Raw genomic sequence first — 19,412 nt, 5'->3', positions numbered from 1 at the left:
ACTATCAAATGCAAAAAAGAGTCTTGCATAAAACCAGTGCTTTTTTCTAGAAGAAAGGTGCTGGAACTCAACTGCACACCCCCAGTGCCCCCAGGTGGCTTAACCACCCCAGCAGCTCCAAACCCCCCTCCCTGGCTTAACCCCCTCCCGACAGCCCCAAACCACCCCCTGGTCCCAGGCTTAACCCTCCCCTACAGCGTCAAACCACCCCCCTGTCCCCAGGCTTAACCCCACACTGCAGCCCCAAACTGCCCCCCACCTACCTCACACAGGAGCAGCCAGTGGCTCCTCTGGCTCTCTCACCCAGAGCAGCTCCCAGCATGGTGTGGCCAAGCACGAACTGCCCATAACGGCTCCTGATCAGGCACCCCACACCACCCAGGGAAAAGGTGCTGGCATGCTGTTCCATGGTGTTCCAGCAGAAAATAAGCCCTACATAAAATCTATGTTTTGTGCAACGTCAGAAGTGGCAGTGTTGCTCCCTCCCCATTCCGCCTGGCCCAAGCATTGAAATCATGCCTGTTTTTCCCCCTTACAGGTAGTGTTCTCCTGTTCCCCACATAAAACAGACAAACCTGACTAAGACCCCAATCCAGTGACATTCTAAACATGGTCTTAACTGACCATACAACGGAAACATGACTACCTAAAAAGTTTCAGCTTTCATTAATCTTAATATTACATGCAGTGATGATAACTAATATACAAAAGCAGAGTGAAGTGGTTTTTTTGAGTTGATGGCAGTTCTATAATGGGAATCTCTGCATCCAACAGTCATAAGAACAGAGGAACTGGTTGTTAGCATCATCCGTGTTTTTTTTTAAAGGACCGATTACTTAAATGTTATCTTAGAGAATTCTGTCTTTTTGGTGCCATTTGGGTGAATGATGTTACACTTATGACTCAGCCAACTCTCCACTGATCATCCACCTTCCCCACCCACAAGTTCTGGGAGAGTGTATTTTGAGAAATACAGACTTCTTTTGATTGACTCCATCTCCGCCCACAGATGTTGCCAATGACATTGTCCAAGGTTAACCCCTCACAATCAACTCAAGGCAGTGGCTTGAGCCATTCAGATGTATGAATTCATTACCTTTGCAGGTGAAGCATTTGATGTGAAAGTGCCTGGACTGGACACGGAGCACTTCGCCTTTACACGGCTCCCCACATTTGTGGCAGTGGATGACGGGCTTCTCAGTGGAGTGAGGAGGTTCTTGGGAGTGGGCCACTGCAAAAACCAAAAGATGTCATTATAGGAAAGGCAGCGTAGGGGTTTTCATCCCTTCAGAGATCTGTGCTCTCAACCTCCAGAGAGTGGTATGTAATCTCTCCATAGATTACATTACATGCCCATCCTACAAATTAACATGTTAACAGAGACTCTGTGTATCCATCTGTACTTTTCCCATAAAATAGTGTTTTAAGTCATGTACCTTATCTACCTTATCGCACCTAGACAGGCAGGGAAATAGAAAGAGAACAAATCCCTTTGTGATTTCAATCACTCTCCCCATCACTGACTGCACAAGTACAATCTACAGTTACAGAACACTCAGCAAGTGTGCATGAAGGTATTCAACAAGCTATGCCACTGCCTGCTACCACATACAAAATCCAAGCACAGAAATGGCATCTGAAGTCAGATGAACAACAGGAAGCCACCTGGCTTGTTTGTACTTTCTCTCACTTCAATGGAATGTGGCTCATGTGTAGAGCAGAAGTGGGCAAAGTGTAGCTTAATGGTTGGATCTGGCCTGCCAAGACTTTTCAGCCAATGGGAGCTGTGAGGATTGCGCTGGGGGCAGGAGCAGCATGCAAAGTCTCCCCTGGCCCCAGTGCACAGGTGCACATAGCCAGCAGCGGGCTGCTTTGAGTGGCCTGGGATTGCAGCAGAAAGGAGCCTGACTGTGGGTCCCACTGGGCTGCTGGCCAGGAGCCACCTAGATAAGCACCTCTCAGCCAGAGCCCCCACATGCCAACTCCCTGCCCCAGGTCACTACCCACACTCTGAGCATCCCCTACCCCAGACCCCTCTCAGACACTGCATCTGCCTCCTACGCCCCTCCTTCAGACCAGAATCCTCCCCTGGACTCATACCGCTTACCAGACCATACCCTACCCCAGGTCACAACCGCCTCCTCCACCTAAACTCTCTCTGAGACCCCACACTCTCTCCTGCACCCCAATCCCCTACCCCAAGCTCCCTTCTGTACCCAACCTTCATCCCAGATCCCGCACACCCTCCACAGAACAGTGGAGCCCTTGACCCTTTACCAAAATCTTGGACTGGCCCCATCAAAAATTACTGCCCACACCTGGTGTAGAGGAACAACCCAGACATAGTAAAGGCAACAGAGGAAAGAAATGGGCACAGCCAACCACATTTTAAGCTTGCTAGGTAGCCAGCACCAACAAACAAATACCTTTTAGCACAATTCCCAAGTGCAGACTCACAGCACGACTGGGAGAGAACCGTGACAAAGGAAAGAGCAATCTATGTGCTGATCATACAGACATTCCACTTTGCTCTGAGTTCTTAACTCCAGCAACTACAGCAGTGAATAGCTTCTCAATAGGAGCAGATGGAAAGATCTCATCAATGCTATATCCACACTTTACTGCACTAATAAAACTGGCACTGCTCCACGTTTTACTTCTGAACAACGTTTAACTTTCAGTTAAGACCTGGGTGGAATCAGACTAGAGGAGCCAATAAGCCCCTCAAGGACTGTACTGGAAAAACCTGGGGTGAATCAGTACAGAATTTGGCTCAATTTTGTTACCTCAGGTACCTTTGTTACCTCCCCCTGTTATTTTTCTTCCTCTACTACAGGAAGGTCAGTATACTATTTTCAGAATAGTGGCATTGCTCCCCAATAACAATGTGAAGTCCTGTGGTATCCTATAGACTAAAAAGATATTTTGGAGCATAAGATTTCGTGGGCAAACACCCACTTCATCAGATGCAATGTAGAGGAGATTCCAGAGGCAGGTCTAATTTTATAGGCTCATGAAAAGGAGAGACTGCCAGTCAAGAGGAAGGCCAGAGCTGACAAGGTCAATTTAGTCAGGGAGGATGCAGCCCAGGGAGGTGTCCCCAATGTATTTTTAGGATAACACATACATGCTCTGTGTTTCTACTTACTTGAATCACCATATTGCCTTCTGCCAGCATTTGTATGAAGTTCTGTGTGGGTTTGTATTCACTGCATATTTCACACCATTTACCATATAAAGTAACCCTTTGTTCTGGGAACCTCTCGCACTGCTCTGCTCTAAACACCTTCTACTTCCTTGCCCTTCACTTTACCAAACATCCTCCTTGGTCAGCCTCTCTCTCTCAACTTCCCACTTTCCTTCACACAGCTGTTTACCTTCACCACAGGCCATCATCTAGTATTGGCATTGTGAGTTCCCCCTCCTCCTTCAATAAGCTTCTGGAAATGTACCTACCAATTCTTTAAGCACTTTTGCCATAGAGCCACGCTGGTTTACTCTTTTTTGTGCATGTTCATCTTTTTAGAGCATAAATTTGTTGGGAAAGACACTTGGCTATTTTGTACAGATTCTGTCTTATACGGGCTGCACTTCTCAAAACCAGAATTCTCCTGTCTGGGAACATCCATCATCTGGCAGGACCCTGGATGTTACTGGATAAGAGACTCCCAGCAGGGAGGTTGCAAGGGAAAGGGCCCATGGCTGGGAGCCCTGCCTCATGCGAGCCCAGTGTCAGGGGAGCTGGCTGCCTTGTGCAGGGGAGGTCAGGGCTTGGGTCCCAGGTGCCAGCTCCCCTGCCAGATGTGGAGCTGGCTTCCCTGCTGGGGCTTGTGCCAGCAGCCTGACCAGAGCCAGATCCAGCTGCCAGACTCCCCAGGCATGGCTTGTGCCGGCAGCCCAATTCCCCAGCTGGGGCTGGTGCTGGCTCCCTGGCGGGGGCTGGAGCCAACTCCCCAGCTGAGGCTTGTGCGGCAGACAAGCAGGGGCTGGAGCAAGCTTCTGAAGGGACAATGGGGCCAGGGACCAGCCAAGAGGAAGGGGACTGGTAGGGCTGGAGGTGTGGGGCAAGGCTGGGAACCTCCCTTCACCCTGCAAATTCCCTCATTTGGGATGGATCAGGTCCTGAGGGTGACGGACGAAGGAGGAGCAACCTGCACTGCTGACAATGGGCTGTCATCGACTTGTGTTCGTGGAGGGACGGACATGGACAAGCCGGACAAAGATGATCTATTACACTCGTTAGGTGGGCAATACATATTAAACAGAAAAAACAGCAGGTCCCTTCCAGTTCTATGAGATAGGTATATCTCCATATAAACCCCTACAGTTAAATTTCAGGCAACAGTTTATAGCTTCAAATTCAGCTAAACTTTTAACTAGGCACCTGTCATTTGGTTAGCACTATTCTTCTATTTAAAACATTTCGAGCAAGCTTAACTGCCTGGATTCCTTGACTGGAATATGAAGCTTTACCTCTTCCTCTGTGGAACATATCGTCTCATCTACATCCCTAGAACAGAGATTCAATTCACACGAGTAAGCAGAACACAGAGAGGAGTGCCAACTAATACTTTAATTAGCAGTTACTGCTAAATAAGAACCCATAAGCACATTGCCTTGAGTGCACGTCTTCTAATGTGCAATGCCATACTATTTTGGCGATAGACAAACACAGGGGGTTAATCTTCCAAGTGTATTAACTTAGTTACAAGTTAAGTACTAGAAAAGAACTAAAAAACCCAAACCTATTAGAAACTTCTGCCTTGTATTATTTCAAAACACAGTGAGTAAAACTCGCCTCTGATCTGTATGGTGGAGAATGGTCCAGACCCAGGTCCCATTGAAGAGAACAGCAAAGCTCCTATTAATTTTTATGGTGCAAGATAACCTCCCTCCTTCCAACATTCTGCTCTCTCTTTCTTGTGTGCATACGACTCCTTAACAAATTCTGTGCTATCAGAGTCCTGATACCCCTTGTGCACCTAAGACACATTTTCCCTAATATTTGGAATTAAATAAAAAGTAAGTTGCACCAAAACTGGGCATCAGTATTGCATTGCCAGTAATGAGGTAAGTTTCTCACGATGTCTTGCCTTTCAGGTCCATTAGAGTAAACAAAGTGCTCTCAGCTGCCATGTCCAATGTGAGCTCCCTGATGGAGCTAATTATGGGGCCCATCACAGGGGCATCGGCTCTGGCTTTGCTCCTGAGCTTCAGCAACCAACTGCTGCTCTTTTCCAAGGAGTCACTTGCACGCTTTTCCCTTTGGAAATCTGATGACACAGCAAAGGTTTCAGTACCAGAGATAACCCTTTTCACATTCACTAGCAAGCACACAACAGGGAACTGGGGGGTGCGGTTGGGATGACGAGTGGCAGCGGACTATGTGGAAGAATGTTCACGAAACCACCCCTGAGTGCAGACCCCTTTAACAACCAGATCTTGACTAAAGTTCAGCTACAGTCAGAAAAACAATAATTTACAAGTTTATTTGGAGACTTATTTAAATGAGGAGCCCCTGAGCAGGGCGTAGGGCAGGGGTGGGCATTAGGTGGTCTGCAGGCCACGGGGCAGTGGTGTGGGCCAGTCCTGAAGGGGAGTCCCCTCTCAGGTCAGCAGCTGGGGAGAGAGGGGCCCCTGGGGTAGCACCATGAGGTGTCCTGTTTTCCCTTTTGGGAAATATACTCACCCCAGGGGTGTAGGGTGGAGGAGTGTGCAGGGGCTGAGCAGAGACTCCAGTCCTGCACAGGGGGAAGCCCAGGCTCAAGCACGCAGAGAGTAAGCAGGGTTGGTGCAATCAGCAACAGCCTTGAGTGTGTGTGTAGGTGGAAGGAAGTGAGAGAAGAGACTCAGGCAAGCAACTGGGGATGGGGAGAACAGAGCAAGTAGCTATGGCCAGCCCTGCAAGTTCCCTTGTTCTCTTTGGAAAATCTGGTCACCCTAATAAAAATAGGGACACATTTGCTGGGGGACATTTAAATCTATAATGTCACTGCTACATTCCAAAAAGCAGCACTTGGAATGAAAAGGTTCAGGTCAGCTGTGTGTATCACTGTCTCAGCAAGCACAGAGTCACTTCTTAGGCTACTTGTTCCCTCCTTAAAAAACAAAATAAAAACTGCAGCCACACTTGATGATATTTGTCTGCCTGAAACTTACTCCTTGAGCTAGTCTGCTCTGGAGACCAAAGAACCACCTTGACTGACTGCTGACTCAACAGCAGGTTCCGCTGGCAGGGCTTCTTGCCTCTGCTGCAAACCAGAGACTAGGCTGCCTCTTTACTGCAAATCAGAGAGAAGATTCTGGGAAATGTCTCACCAGGAAGATACTGTAAAGGTGAGGTCACAGCAAACCCACTGGGGTCCAATCCTGCTCCACACAGGAGCCAATGTGAGCAGTATCTGGAACACAGTGCTTTAGAAAGTACTGACTTTTGTCTGAGCCTCATTAACACTTGGTCATTTTCCAGATTCAGATTTATTTGCACATTGACAAACTGAGCTTGGCAGGCAAGAAATGGAGCCAACTATTCCATTCTGCAAGGCATGGTGGATTGCTTTAATAATGATTTAAGTTAGCTACAGGAAAGCCTTGATTTTAATCCATTTTTGTATTTGTGTTTGGTATTTTCCTATAAAAAGTGCGATCTCATTAGTTGATATAGCCATTAACACAACCAAAAAGAGTTTTCATACTAGATCCGGAATGTGTGCTACCTAGGAGGGTATACTCTACATACAAGCCCACCGATGGGCGGGGGGGAGCGCAAAAGGGGCAACTGATCAGGAGCTCTGGCCACTGCCACTTAGGCAGCAGCAGTGGCCAGAGCTCCAGGCCCCTTTGAAGTGCCACGACAGCACTACTGTGCCACTCTGCACCACTGTGAGGGAGGGAGGCCCAGCACCACAGTCCAGGCGGCACTAAGGGCTAACTGCCCCTGGCCCTGCCCCTTCTAACCCTTGGCCCCACCCCTTCCAGGGCCACAGGCGCTTCATCCGTTGCCCCGAGCCCCCGTCGTAGCTGTCAGCCCCACTAACTGCATATATTTAAGTAACTATATAGCTTAATACGTAATGTTATTAACGGTACATTTTAGTAAATTAGAAAATGGTGATACATGGCTTATTTACTAGATAATTAATTTTTTGCTCATCATCATTTGTGTCAAGCTGAATTAGGATGGAATTTAAGCAAACATACAAAATAGCCCATCAAATGTATTTTTATTTAATGAAACAAGTTCTTAGAACAGTACAGGGCCTACTGTGCCACATTTAAAAAGCTTGACTTTAGAAGCTAGAATCAGATGAAAAAAAATCTCTTTATATATATAAAAACAATGCCTTTAACTCAAAAGTTTTGATAGAGGCTCACGGATTTAGGATATTTATGTTTTATTGAAATGTTTTAACATGTGTTACATTTAGGCTTGAATATATTTTGCATTAAAAATTCAGATATAATTTGAAACTAGTTTATTTTTCAAGAAAATCTTCTTATAAACAATACAAAAATCCAATTTAAAAACATTTTTAATCCATTCCCTTGCCCATACTCCTATTTGAGGAACCAACAGAAAAGTGGAAGTGTCTCTATCTACAAAGTCAGACACCCATGGAACTGTTCTGAATCCCAACAGAACTGTCATAATCCTTTATCTTTCCAAAGGAGACAAAGTTCAACTCATGCTCCCTCCCACAGATGCGACGTTAAAACAGGTACCCCATCTGTTCTGTGTTAAAGTTAACATCCCACAGCACCACTCAGGGGATCGTGTTAGTCTTGGTGGTACTGGTCAAAATGCACTGTCTTCTCCCACTCAATCTGCAAATCACCTTTAAACTTGCACCTGGACAACCTGAATAGTACTCAGCTGCGCAGGAGTCCAACCATGGTTGTGTAACAGAAAACTCCAATGACATCTTAGGACCTGACCACTTAGAAGGTCCTGAGCACTTGCTGCAGCGGCCCACCCTAGTTATGGATCTTAGTGTACACCTTCTGGAAGACACTCAGCCTCTTGGGATGTGAGGAGTTGAAAACAGTCAGCACTCTCACAAACACTTCCTGGAACAGCTGCTCTGTAAAACAATCACCTTCAGCTCAATGCTGGATTAACACAGGAAAAACAATGCAGAGAATTGGTAACATGAAACTACAATCAACCGTTATACTAGCTGAGAGCTGCTTTAAGTTTCCGGAACTGCCAATAAACCTCCATTAAGCCTGAATGCTCACAGAAGTCAAGTTACAAGGCTACCACCACATCTTTTCCAACAGTAACTGATTTTTCATATTCCCACCTGTAGTTTCTGCCCTAGCCCTAAACGGTATAGTCTCTCAACCTATTCTCCCCTCAGAAACAACAAGAAGTCCAGTGGCACTGTATAGACTAACAGAGTTTTTGGAGCATAAGCTTTCGTGGGCAAAGACCCATTAAAGTTTAGGCTCTGAAAAATCTGTTATTCTATAAGGTGACACCGGACTTCTCATTGTTTTTGTGGATACAGACGAACAGGACTACTCTTCTGATACTATTCTCCCCTCAAGTTTTTCTATCAGCCCTAGTTTGGATTTGGAAACAATGAAGTGGTACAGGCCACAACCAGCAACTAAAGCACAACCAAGGCCACATCTGAATGCTAGTGAGATGTTACCTCTCAAAGTGGCCTGAATACAGACTAAAGGAGTTTTATTGAGCGAATGTTTACAACCAAACATAGCCAAATTGTATAGGGTAAGAAATAAAACACTTCAGCCATCCCCAGCATAGATGTGGGTCATTACAGCAGTAACAAGTGCTGAACTTAGTTAACAATTATACATCGTAACTGGCCTTGCCCCGGATACACAGTTTTTTGAATTACACTCAAGTACAACAGCATACTGTCCTGCCAATGTGCCCGTCTGACAAGCAGAGAGACACATGCATAGTTTCCATTCTGCTGCCCTCTCCTCATGTCCATACAGTAATTCCCCGAAGTACATCCCCAAGGTACACAGGGATTGCATTCCACGCAACTCTCACGTACCTTGGATTTTGAGTAAGTTGGGGGGCTTGGGTGGTGGGTTGGGGCCCTGGGAGGGGGCAGGGGGGTTAAGCCTGGGGTGGGTTACGGCAGCAAGGAGGGTGCAGTTGAGCTGGGGCATGCAGGGGGTTGGACCTAGGAAGCAGGGGGTTGGGGCAGGGGTTGAGCCCGGCCAGGGAGTTGGAGCAAGGGCCACGGGGGTGTAGCTGGAGCCCTGCATGCACACATGACGGGGAGGTGGGCCCCGGGTGCAGGTTGAAGCCAGAACCCTGCATGCCAGGGGAGTGCGAATTGGGGCCGCAGGGGGTTGAGAGGGTTGAACGGGATGAACCAGGGTGGTGGGGTTAGCTGGGGGAGGTAGAGCCTCATGTGCCTGCAGCTGCTGACTGCTGGAGCCCCCATGCGTGCTGGTGACTGACAGCTCAGCATGCGCAGAGGCTGGGAGCCTGGCACACGCTGGGTGTGGGGGTGAGTTGTGGACAGGGAGGTTGAGCTGGGCGGGGGGAGGATTGAATAGTAGTGAACCAAGGTAGTGTGTTGGGGAGGAGGGTTGGAGCCCCACACAGCGAACTAAGGGCTGGGAGCCACAGCCCCACACGTGGGGGAGGATGAGCTGGGCGGTTGAGCTGGCTGGGGGAGTTTAACAGGGTGAACCGGCGTGGTTGGCAAGCAGTGCCACTCTCGGGAGCAGGGGGAAGGGGGTTTTAGCTCACCTGGCTGCTCACAGGAGTAGGCAGCTAGGTGGGCTAAAAGCCTTCCCCCTACCTTCCCAGGGCAGTGCCTAGTGCCACTCTGGGAAGGCAGGAGAAGGGGCTCTTAGCCTGCCTGGCTGTCTGCAGCTGCAGGAAGCTAGGCAGGCTGACAGCACAGCAGCTTTACATTGTGCAAAACTCGCATTAAAGCGAGTTTTGTGCAACGTGAAACCACATAAAGCGAGGGACTACTGGACACTGTCTGGATAACAGAACCTCACAGTCATAAGGACTGGGTCAGACTGACAGTCCCTTGAGCCCAGTATCTCATCTTCCAGCAGAGATCGATGTCAGGTGATTCAGAGGGAGTGAACAGAACAGATATTCACCAAGTGATCCATCCCCTGTGTCTTCTCCCAGTTTCTGGCACTCATGCAGCAAATGCCAAACTCGAGAATGGGCTGAGTCATTTAACCTACTCATCTAGATTTGGAAGACAAGTCCTATCAATTCTATCCTAGTCCTGTACAAGGAAACTTGTTAATTCCTTGGCCTATTATTCCCAACCTTTCTTTGCTGTTCAGCAAAGGGGACTTGAGAATAACTGGCACATTCTCATTAATGCCATAACAAATGTCTTATTTGTCCCACTAGAAATTAATTAAGTGCACCTCAGTTATTTATTCTTCAGCCCTTCTATCAATACCCAGAGGGGTGAATAATGGGCCATGATCACAGCACAGAAACTGATTGATTTGTTTTGACTCACTCTCTCCACTCACAGCAGAGACCATAGCAACCAATAGTCTTCTGCCCATTACCCAGTGTAAACAATACAGGACACTGCATGTCAGCGCATCTCCACTGCAGAGATGGGTTTGTTCTTAATTATCTCATTTGTACCGTATCCCAAGAAAGAGCCTATTTCGAAAGGAAAAACAAGGCCTTAAAGATAATGAGGAGGAATAGATAACTATGCTGCTAGGCTGGAATAGTTTATAAGAAAATAAGTAAAAGAACTGATATCACTTTCACTGATAAAATGTAACTCTGTGTAACTACCTGTCTACCTAATTGTTAGTTTACGTGAAAAAAAACTGGATGAAAAAGACTTTATACTTATTCTGTGGGAAAAAATCTAGTCTTAAATACACTTTTTAAAAAGTGTGTACGTGTGTGTATATTCACGTGTGTGCTCACCACAAGCATAAAACTGGTGTTAGCTGCAATTTTAAATAAAGAGTAAAGTAAAGGTGGAATAAACCGGAACACACTAGTCTTCACTATTAACAAAAGAAAGAAAAGGTTTGCATATAGATCAGTAAAAAGTCAAGGGGGATAAATGTTGCAAAAATGCATTAGCTGAGAATCAAATACTTGTAAATGCTTACTCATTTTCCATCTCACCCCCCTGTATGCCACAACTTAACCTCCACCCTTACTTCCACCTTTTGTCTTGTAAGGCCTTTACGCTGCAATCAACATGACTTTCAAAAGCTCATGGAGTGAGGGTTGTTGCCTCCAACCCAAAGACACTTTTGCACATGCTAAATTTTACGCATGGTCCTTCCAGTGAAGTCAGCTGTTTAGCTCCAGCACTCATCTGATCCCATTTTAAACCCCGTTATGTAACATACATAGAAATATGACATATGTGCCTTGTGAGCAGTGTAATTTGCTTGACAAATTCAATTCAATGGTGGCTTTGATGAACGATTTGCAAAGATTAAGTAAATTAGGCATATTCAATATTAAGGGTATTGCCTCACACAGGGCTTACTGGACAGATTCTGATCCCACTTACACTGATGTAAACCTGACCTGACACTGCTGAATACTTTATGCCTTTCGTGTGGGGCTGTCAAAAGTATCTGAGTGACACAGAAATACAAGTCTTATTAACTTTCAGTGGGACAAAGGTTCCTAACTCACTTTGGCATTTATGTTAATTCTACTCCAAGTTTTAATACAGGTTGTTCCCCATGCTTTCAGATGCAAATGCGCGACTCAGTTTTAGATCCGCAATATAACACACAATACACCACTGGTGGCAGCATACAGCCTATGGAGCTACACAACCCACAGTGAAAAGCACATTGCGTCTGTGTGCAGTGTGTAACTACAAGGTCAATGAAAGGCTCTGGCAGGGCGGGGGCAGCAGGGAAAGGCTCAGTCTGCTGCCTTCTCCACAGAGGGGATTTCCTCCAGCAACAAGGTGTCTGGCACTCTCTCTGTATGAAGGGAAATTACTCCAGCAGCAGAGAGCTGGCAGCCTTTTTCTGCTGCCTCTTCACTGGTGCAGCCTCTCCCTGCAGCAGGGAAGGGGTTCATAGTGAGGAACTGTCAATGCCAGCCCATTTCCCTGCTAGGGAATCTTTTCCTACAAAGGGACAGCACGTTGCTTAGAACAGCAGCATAGACCGGGGACAGCCTGGGAAAGCAGACACACGCAGGGTATGTACTCGCAGACATAACTGCACCTTTGAGGCATACATTTACTCCTCTGGCATAGACTGCATCACCATCTACATTGCTGTTTACACCTGTGCCAAAAGGCCAAGGTGGTATGTACTCTACCCACTGCTGAAAGGAACACGCAGTCTAGATGTAACCGCCCTCAGGCGGACTCAAACCTGGGACCTCTGGAGCTTAGCGCCGCAGCCTTTACTTAGGGTCAGCAACCTTTCAAAGGCACAGTGCAGAAATTTGACCTTTTGACCCGTATATATGGTCCAAGCGCTGGAGATACTTTTTGAAGTGACTAATAGTCCTAGTCACAGCAGAGTCATTAATAAGTAAATGAAGATGCAGAGATTTACCCTTTCAGTGGTGGTTGGTAGCATTAGCCAGTCTTTTGTTAAGCCACAGGCAGCATGAACCTGAGCAAGCTCTCGGTTGCGTGGGGAAGGAGGGGTGGGGCTCAGCTCCTGCCTCACATGCCAGTGAAAATAGACTCGCTTGCACCCTCGGCTCTCATGCCAGTGGTTGCTGGCCCCGGTCTATAGTGTGAACTAAAAGCCACCTGGCTGTCAGCTAACGCTGTGGAGGAGACTGATTCTTTCTCTCTGTATGTGGTCTAGGTGCAGCTACATGGGACAGTGAAAAGCTCCCCAAGACGTACCCTGAAAAGACTGGATAGCCCTGAGCTTCATTTCATTAATGAAGGAATTTAACGGTTTGTAGGCCACACGTATTAATTACAAGACAAATGTGTTATTTGTTTCCTAAGAAAAACGTCTAACTTGGTGACCAAATTGTGCAGTTCATAGTGTGGTTTGTCTTGTAAATACCAAGACTTCAGACATATACAAGTATCAGAGAGGTAGCTCCAAATTATCTGACAGACGTATACATCATTTATACTTCATGTTAGTCAACGCTGGAGAAAACCATAATCTTTTCCATGAAAAAGGCAACAAACTAATGCACTGCATGATTAATGCATTATATTCACATCTTATCTGAAGCCGAATCAATGAAAAGCTAAAGGCAGTTTTTATTTCTTTTAAAATAGCTAATCACTAACACAAAGAGATACAGCTCAAGTACATTGCAGGCCAAGATTTGCTATGAAAAGACAATACAGAATCAAACGTTGACTACACAGAGCCAATGTTTGAATGCAAAACCACACAATTTCTAGCAGACTTGTTGCAAGATAAACCATTAGTAAACCAAAGGGCAGGAGCATTAACTGAATTCAGTGTGATGCGACATTTCAGCATTAGGACACGGTGAGACTTTGTGTTACAAAATGTTTAGTGAAAACTATCAGCTGGGTGAAAAGGTGAAATGTGAATTCAGGCTGTGTAGTACTAATGCAATAAAAGCCTGTCTTAGCACAATATATTCTCTTTCATCATCTTCTCTCTAACACAAGGGTGCACAAAGTGGAGGGTGGGCCCTTTCAGCTCATCCATCTCATTAAGAATGTTGAAAATACATTACTGTTTTTATGTATGTGTGTCCACGTTCACCAATTCATAAAGCTTTTACAGTCTACGTACTTATTTTCTTACATGTGCTAAAAGTTTTTTTTCTCTCCCCCTGCCCCATATGAACATAACTGAAATTTCTGTCAATTTGGGTTACATTAGACAGACCCGGGGGCCCCGCTAATTGCAGGGATGAAAAGTGGGGCTTGAAGTAAAAATTTGCTCACCCACGCTCTAAAACAATTCTCTGCACACAGTTGACTTGTACAAAAGTCACTATTTAGACTCAATGAATCCCATTCTTCATCATCTTTCTTTCAGCTATAGGTGGGATATATGAATTCCTCACTATACCCAGAAAGGGTATTGGACCCAGCAAAATATATAAAAAAAAGTCAATTATGCAGATAAAATGCTTACCTAGTAATATGCAGAGACTCTAAAAGATTAATACAAAGAAAAGCCCACAATTATTTTAAATAATTCACCTACATAAAAATGTAAGACAAAGCAATGAAAGAAGTGGATAGCTCCAACCAACTTCCTGAGTGACAGCTGAATAAATATCTTGGGTCCAAAGTGATGAGAAAAAAAAAAAAAAGCCAGATGTGGAAATTGTTCATGTGAAATTCTTGAGACAATGCACAAAATCAAGGCTGTTGGAAATGCTGATGTTAAAAGAAAATGCTACTGCTTTTCCTGAAGAGAACGAAAATTCAAACCTCCCAGCGAAAGATAAGAGCACTCGCATGTAAAACAAAAAACAGAGAAACAAACCAAGGCTTCTTGACCACATCAACAAATAACTGTATTCACATTTAGTTTCTGCTCTTCAAAAGCAACAAATTTAAATTACAGTTTAGCCATTTAAACTTTGCTTTTTATGCTTCCAAGACAGCTATGAACAAATACCACAAATTGAAAATGAGTGTAAAAAGCTCCTTGGAAGCATGAAACATAAGTTTAAGCACGAGTATCGAAGCAAGATTTCTGAGGTGAACATTTCCTTAGACCAATGGTCTTCCAGCTGTGTTACAGTATCTTTGTGCTGATGTGTTTAAAATATGTCAATTTAAAACATGCATCAAGACCAGGGGAGGAATTTTGCAAAGAAATAGCTAAGAATGCCTGTAAAAAACCCCAATTCAATGAAAAAATATTTTCCCACCAAAAAGGAAAATTTCTGGATCAAATTCTGCCAACAACCCCACTAAAGGCCTCCTTTTAAGCCTCTTAGAGAAGCAATGGGAGTTGTCAGCCACATCGCCATTTTCCAAACATTAAAGCTGCGTCCATGATGTACTATTGAAGATGACCATTTATACCATTGCTGCACCCCTGGCTGCACACAATAGCATTAAATTTGGTGAAAAGTGTATCACATAAGGTATCAATGGAAAAGTTATAATTGCCTAAGTATGATAATCCTATTTATATGCATGTTTCATCTTTTTATCTGAAGTTATGGATATTTCCTATGTTTTGTTCTTGGGTGACGACACCTACAAGGTAGCTTTACATCCCATCTAGCCAGGTCAGTATTGACAAACCATCATTTGTAGATGCATGATAAGGTGGTGATGAGCCACTCAGGGAGACCAGCTCTTCAGTGAATATTCCTGTGGATGCCTTAGACAGCATGGAGACAGTGCTTACCCCTCATTCAGCAAAATATGTAAGGGCATGTGATGTGGCCACGGGACTTTGGATTCCATCTTTGTCAGTAAGTGCTGTTGGCTTTCTTTGAGTCATTAAATGTCCATGCACATGGAAGAGAATATAAGGGATGGCTGAGACACTGTGATTCTGTCTCATTACTCCTCCAGTTCTCTGGACTGTGAGTTTACAGAGAGAAGAAGTATTTTCAACTATAGATTGAGGACCTTACAAGCTTTTGGAAGCTAGCAGACAGATTTTTGCAAACCGTCAGTCTGTTACATCACTGCTATGATCCTCATATATGAGCACTAAAAAAGAATCACTTGTATGTATATGTTTCCTTAACCATTAAATTACTCTGCATTTATTTTATTAGTAAATTTTAGTTAGTTCATTAAGGACTGGCTGACAGTGTGATACTTCAATAAAATCTGGGATACATACTGATCTGACAGTAAATTTCTGATCCTTTGGGATTAGTAGAACATCACATATAGTAAATGGAGTTTTCAGTAACCTCTTACCACACTGAATGTGTTTGGACAGGAGCCAAGGGCTGAAATGCCTAAAGAGGCCTGTGTTTAGCTTCTTTTAAGCAGTGTGGTATTACAGGTTTGTTTGTTTGTTTGTGGAATCTAATTATTGAATAAACTATTAGTTTTGGGAGATTGTTTACCCTTTGTCATACATTTTCAGAGCAGTCCATCTTGGGCTCCTGATAATACATGGATTTATCAACCCATATAGGTTCTTTTCTCTCTCAGGCTTTAGCCTTACAGCCTGGACAAACAGTCTGAGCTAAACAGGATGAAACTTAATAAGGATAAATACTAAGTACTTAATTTAGGAAGGAAAAAGATCAAATGCACATATTAAAAAAATATGAAATGACTGCCTAGAAAAGAGAGCTGTGGAAAGGGATCCAAGAGTCATAATAGATCTCTAGCTAAATGAGAGTCAAAAGTGTGACGTTGTAAAAAGAGTAAACCCCATTCTGGCTTGTATTAGCAGAAGTGCTGTAAGCAAGCTGTTATTCTTCAGCTCTACTATGTGCTGAATTAGGCCTCGGCTGGACAGTTGTGTCCACCACATTTCAGGAAAGATAGATAAACTGGAGAAGGTCCAGAGAAGAGCAACAAAAATGATTTAAGGTCTAGAAAACATGACCTATTAGGAAAAATTAAATAAATGAGTTTGTTTAATCTGGAGAACAGGAGACTGAGGGGAAACATAACATTTTTCAAGCAAATAAAAGGCTGTTACAAAGAGGAGGGAGAAAAATTCTGTGTGTTAACTTTTGTGAAGAGGACAAGAAACAACGGCCTTAAACTGAAACAAGGGAGGTGTTTAGGAACATGTTAGACAAACACCTGTCAGGGATGGTCTAGCTAATGCATAGTCCTGCCTTTATTGCAGAGGACTGGATAGATGACCTACTGAGGTTCCTTCCATTCCTATGCTTCTGTGGTAACTAAAAACACCCTAGAGTTATATAACAACTATCTCCTGAGGGACTACCACACACAGCCGACATCTCCTGTGTGCAAAGCTGGGCGTATGTTTATGCCATAGACCTGCCATATCGACAACTGACCATCCTGAAATTCAGATCTTTAGGCATATTTGCAAAGTGGAAGCCCAGACCTTGATATGCAATATTATTTCAGCAATAAATACCACCAAGCTCCAAAGAGCACATTAATTTTTAAATACACTAATGCAAAAAAAATGATGACTGATAGGAAAGCAGACTCTCAAATACATTGATGCTTCTTATAAATGACCTTGAACAAGGGGAGAGGAAATATACACCCACTTCTGCTTCTCTTATGCACAAACCAGGCTATCAAATGTCACGTTTTATTTTGTCCTTCTTTGGTAATAATACTTAGCTCTGGAGCTCTACCTATCTCATAGAACCAGAAGGGACCTTCAGAGGTCATTGAGTCCAGTCCCCTACCCTCACAGCAGAACAGATCACCATCCCTGACAGACTGCTTTTTTTTTTAATCTATTCGCCCCAGGTCCCTAAATAGCTCCTTCAAGGACTGAACTCACAACACTAGTTTTAGTAGGCCAATGCTCAAGCCACTGAGCTATTCCTCTTCCCACCACACTAGGAACATTTTTTTTTTAAAAAACTGGCATTATTTGTAAGGTACTAAACCCTGCTCCCTACAGAGAGATTTTAAACACTGGGCATTCAGCACTAAATGCAAAACCTGCTTCTGCTTCAGCTTAAGCCTCAGAAACAAAATAAACCTCTAATATGCACCAGGCTCTTGGTTCAGCCAGCAATTCACAGAATCTGTGTGTGGGTTACAATTACCAGTAGCAGTGCCGTATTGAAGTAAGCAGTTCTGAGACCACCAACACAGCCAGCTGGCTGGCCATGCTGTTTTCAGTCTAAGGGTAACTAGACCCCCATTACTGTACAATGAAGATTTACACCCAGCAAAAATACATAATGAACATTTTACTTGTAAATGGTCAGTGTTATACAGTTTGACCCAAACTCTACGGCTTTCAGCAAGTCATCTATTTCCCTGCCTTGCTTTTCCCCCTCTGTAGAATGGGTACAGTAATATATGCTCATATGCATAACTGGCATGGAACAAGGAATAAACTGTTCCTTACAGCATGCTAAGATTTGTGCCATACAAACTCCAGATATTACTTGTATCATCTCAATTAGTTATGCAAGGATTCAGCTAATGCACTGTATCTCTGATGTAACAATGAGGGAAGCTGTTGCAAATCTTAACTACACAACAGGCCCACAGCAAAAAAAAAATCACACATGCACCAGTTCAGGATAGCTCTCGAGCCTGTGCTTAATTAAGACCCACTTAGGTCAATGAGACTAAAAGAACGTAAGAACATAAGAACGGCCATACTGGGTCAGACCAAAGGTCTGTCCTGCCCAGTAGCCTGTCTGCCGATAGTGGCCAGTGCCAGGTGCCCCAGAGGGGGTGGACCGAAGACAATGATCAAGCGATTTGTCTCCTGTTTTCCATCACCAGCCTGTGACAATCAGAGGCCATGGACACCATTCCTACCCTTGGCTAATAGCCTTTTATGGATCTAACCTCCATGAATTTATCTAGCTCTTTCTTAAATTCTGTTATGGTCATAGCCTTCACAGTCTCCTCTGGCAAGAAGTCCCACAGGTTACCTGTGTACTGAGTGAAGAAGAACTTTCTTTTATTAGTTTTAAACCTGCTACTCATTAATTTCATTTAGAGTCCTCTACTTCTTGTATTATGGTCACAAGTAAATAACTTCTCCTTACTCACCCTCTCCATACCTGTCATAATTTTATATATCTCTATCATGTCCTCCCTCAGTCTCCTCTTTTCTAAACTGAAAAGTCCCAATCTTTCTACCCTCTCCTCATAGCGGACCTGTTCCAAGCCCCTAATCATTTCAGATGCCCTTTTCTGAACCTTTTCCAGTGCCAGGATATCTATTTTTAGGTGAGGAAACCACATCTGTACACAGTTTTCAAGATGTGGGCATATCATAGATTTATATAGGGGCAGTAAGACACTCCTTGTCTTATTTTCTATCCCTTTTTTAATAATACCTAACATCCTATTTGCCTTTTTGACTGCCTTTGCACACTGTGCGGATGTTTTCAAGGAACTATCCATGACAACTCCAAGATCTCTTTCCTGATAAGTTATAGCTAAATTAGCCCCCATCATACTGTAAGTATAGTTGGAGTTATTTTTTCCCATGTGCAACCTTACACTTATCCACACTAAATTTCATTTGTCATTTTGTTGCCAAGTCACTCAGTTTGATGAGATCTTTTTGAAGTTCTTCACAGTCTGCCTTTGTCTTGATTATCTTGAACAGGTTAGTGTCATCTGCAAACTTTGCCACCTCACTGCTCACCCCCTTCTCCAGATGTGCTGTCCCGACAGAAACGGGCTTAAGTATGTGCTTAAGTGCTGCCCTCAACCAGGCCCACAATAAGCAGGGGAAATACTCATTCATTGATCCTAGCCAAGCACTAATCATACTTAACTGGGTATATTCTGGGGAACTATGTACAGCCTGTGCCATTTGATGTCACCCTACTGACCTTCCCT

General features: G+C 44.3%; 1 protein-coding gene across 17 annotated transcripts in view; it reads right to left on the bottom strand.

Annotated features, from left to right (window-relative positions):
• Positions 1-19,412, bottom strand: part of ABLIM1 (actin binding LIM protein 1) — a 299,900-nt gene that overhangs the window by 163,440 nt on the left and 117,048 nt on the right. For all 17 annotated transcript variants that reach the window (XM_074999086.1, XM_074999099.1, XM_074999098.1 and 14 more), the window contains exon 2: positions 1,097-1,231. In XM_074999086.1, the coding sequence (XP_074855187.1) occupies positions 1,097-1,231 (135 nt within the window). The remainder of the gene's footprint in view (positions 1-1,096; positions 1,232-19,412) is intronic.

This window comes from Carettochelys insculpta, chromosome 7, assembly GCF_033958435.1.
Source record: "Carettochelys insculpta isolate YL-2023 chromosome 7, ASM3395843v1, whole genome shotgun sequence".
Lineage (NCBI taxonomy): Eukaryota > Metazoa > Chordata > Testudines > Carettochelyidae > Carettochelys > Carettochelys insculpta.
This window is presented reverse-complemented; position numbering and strand designations above follow the sequence as displayed.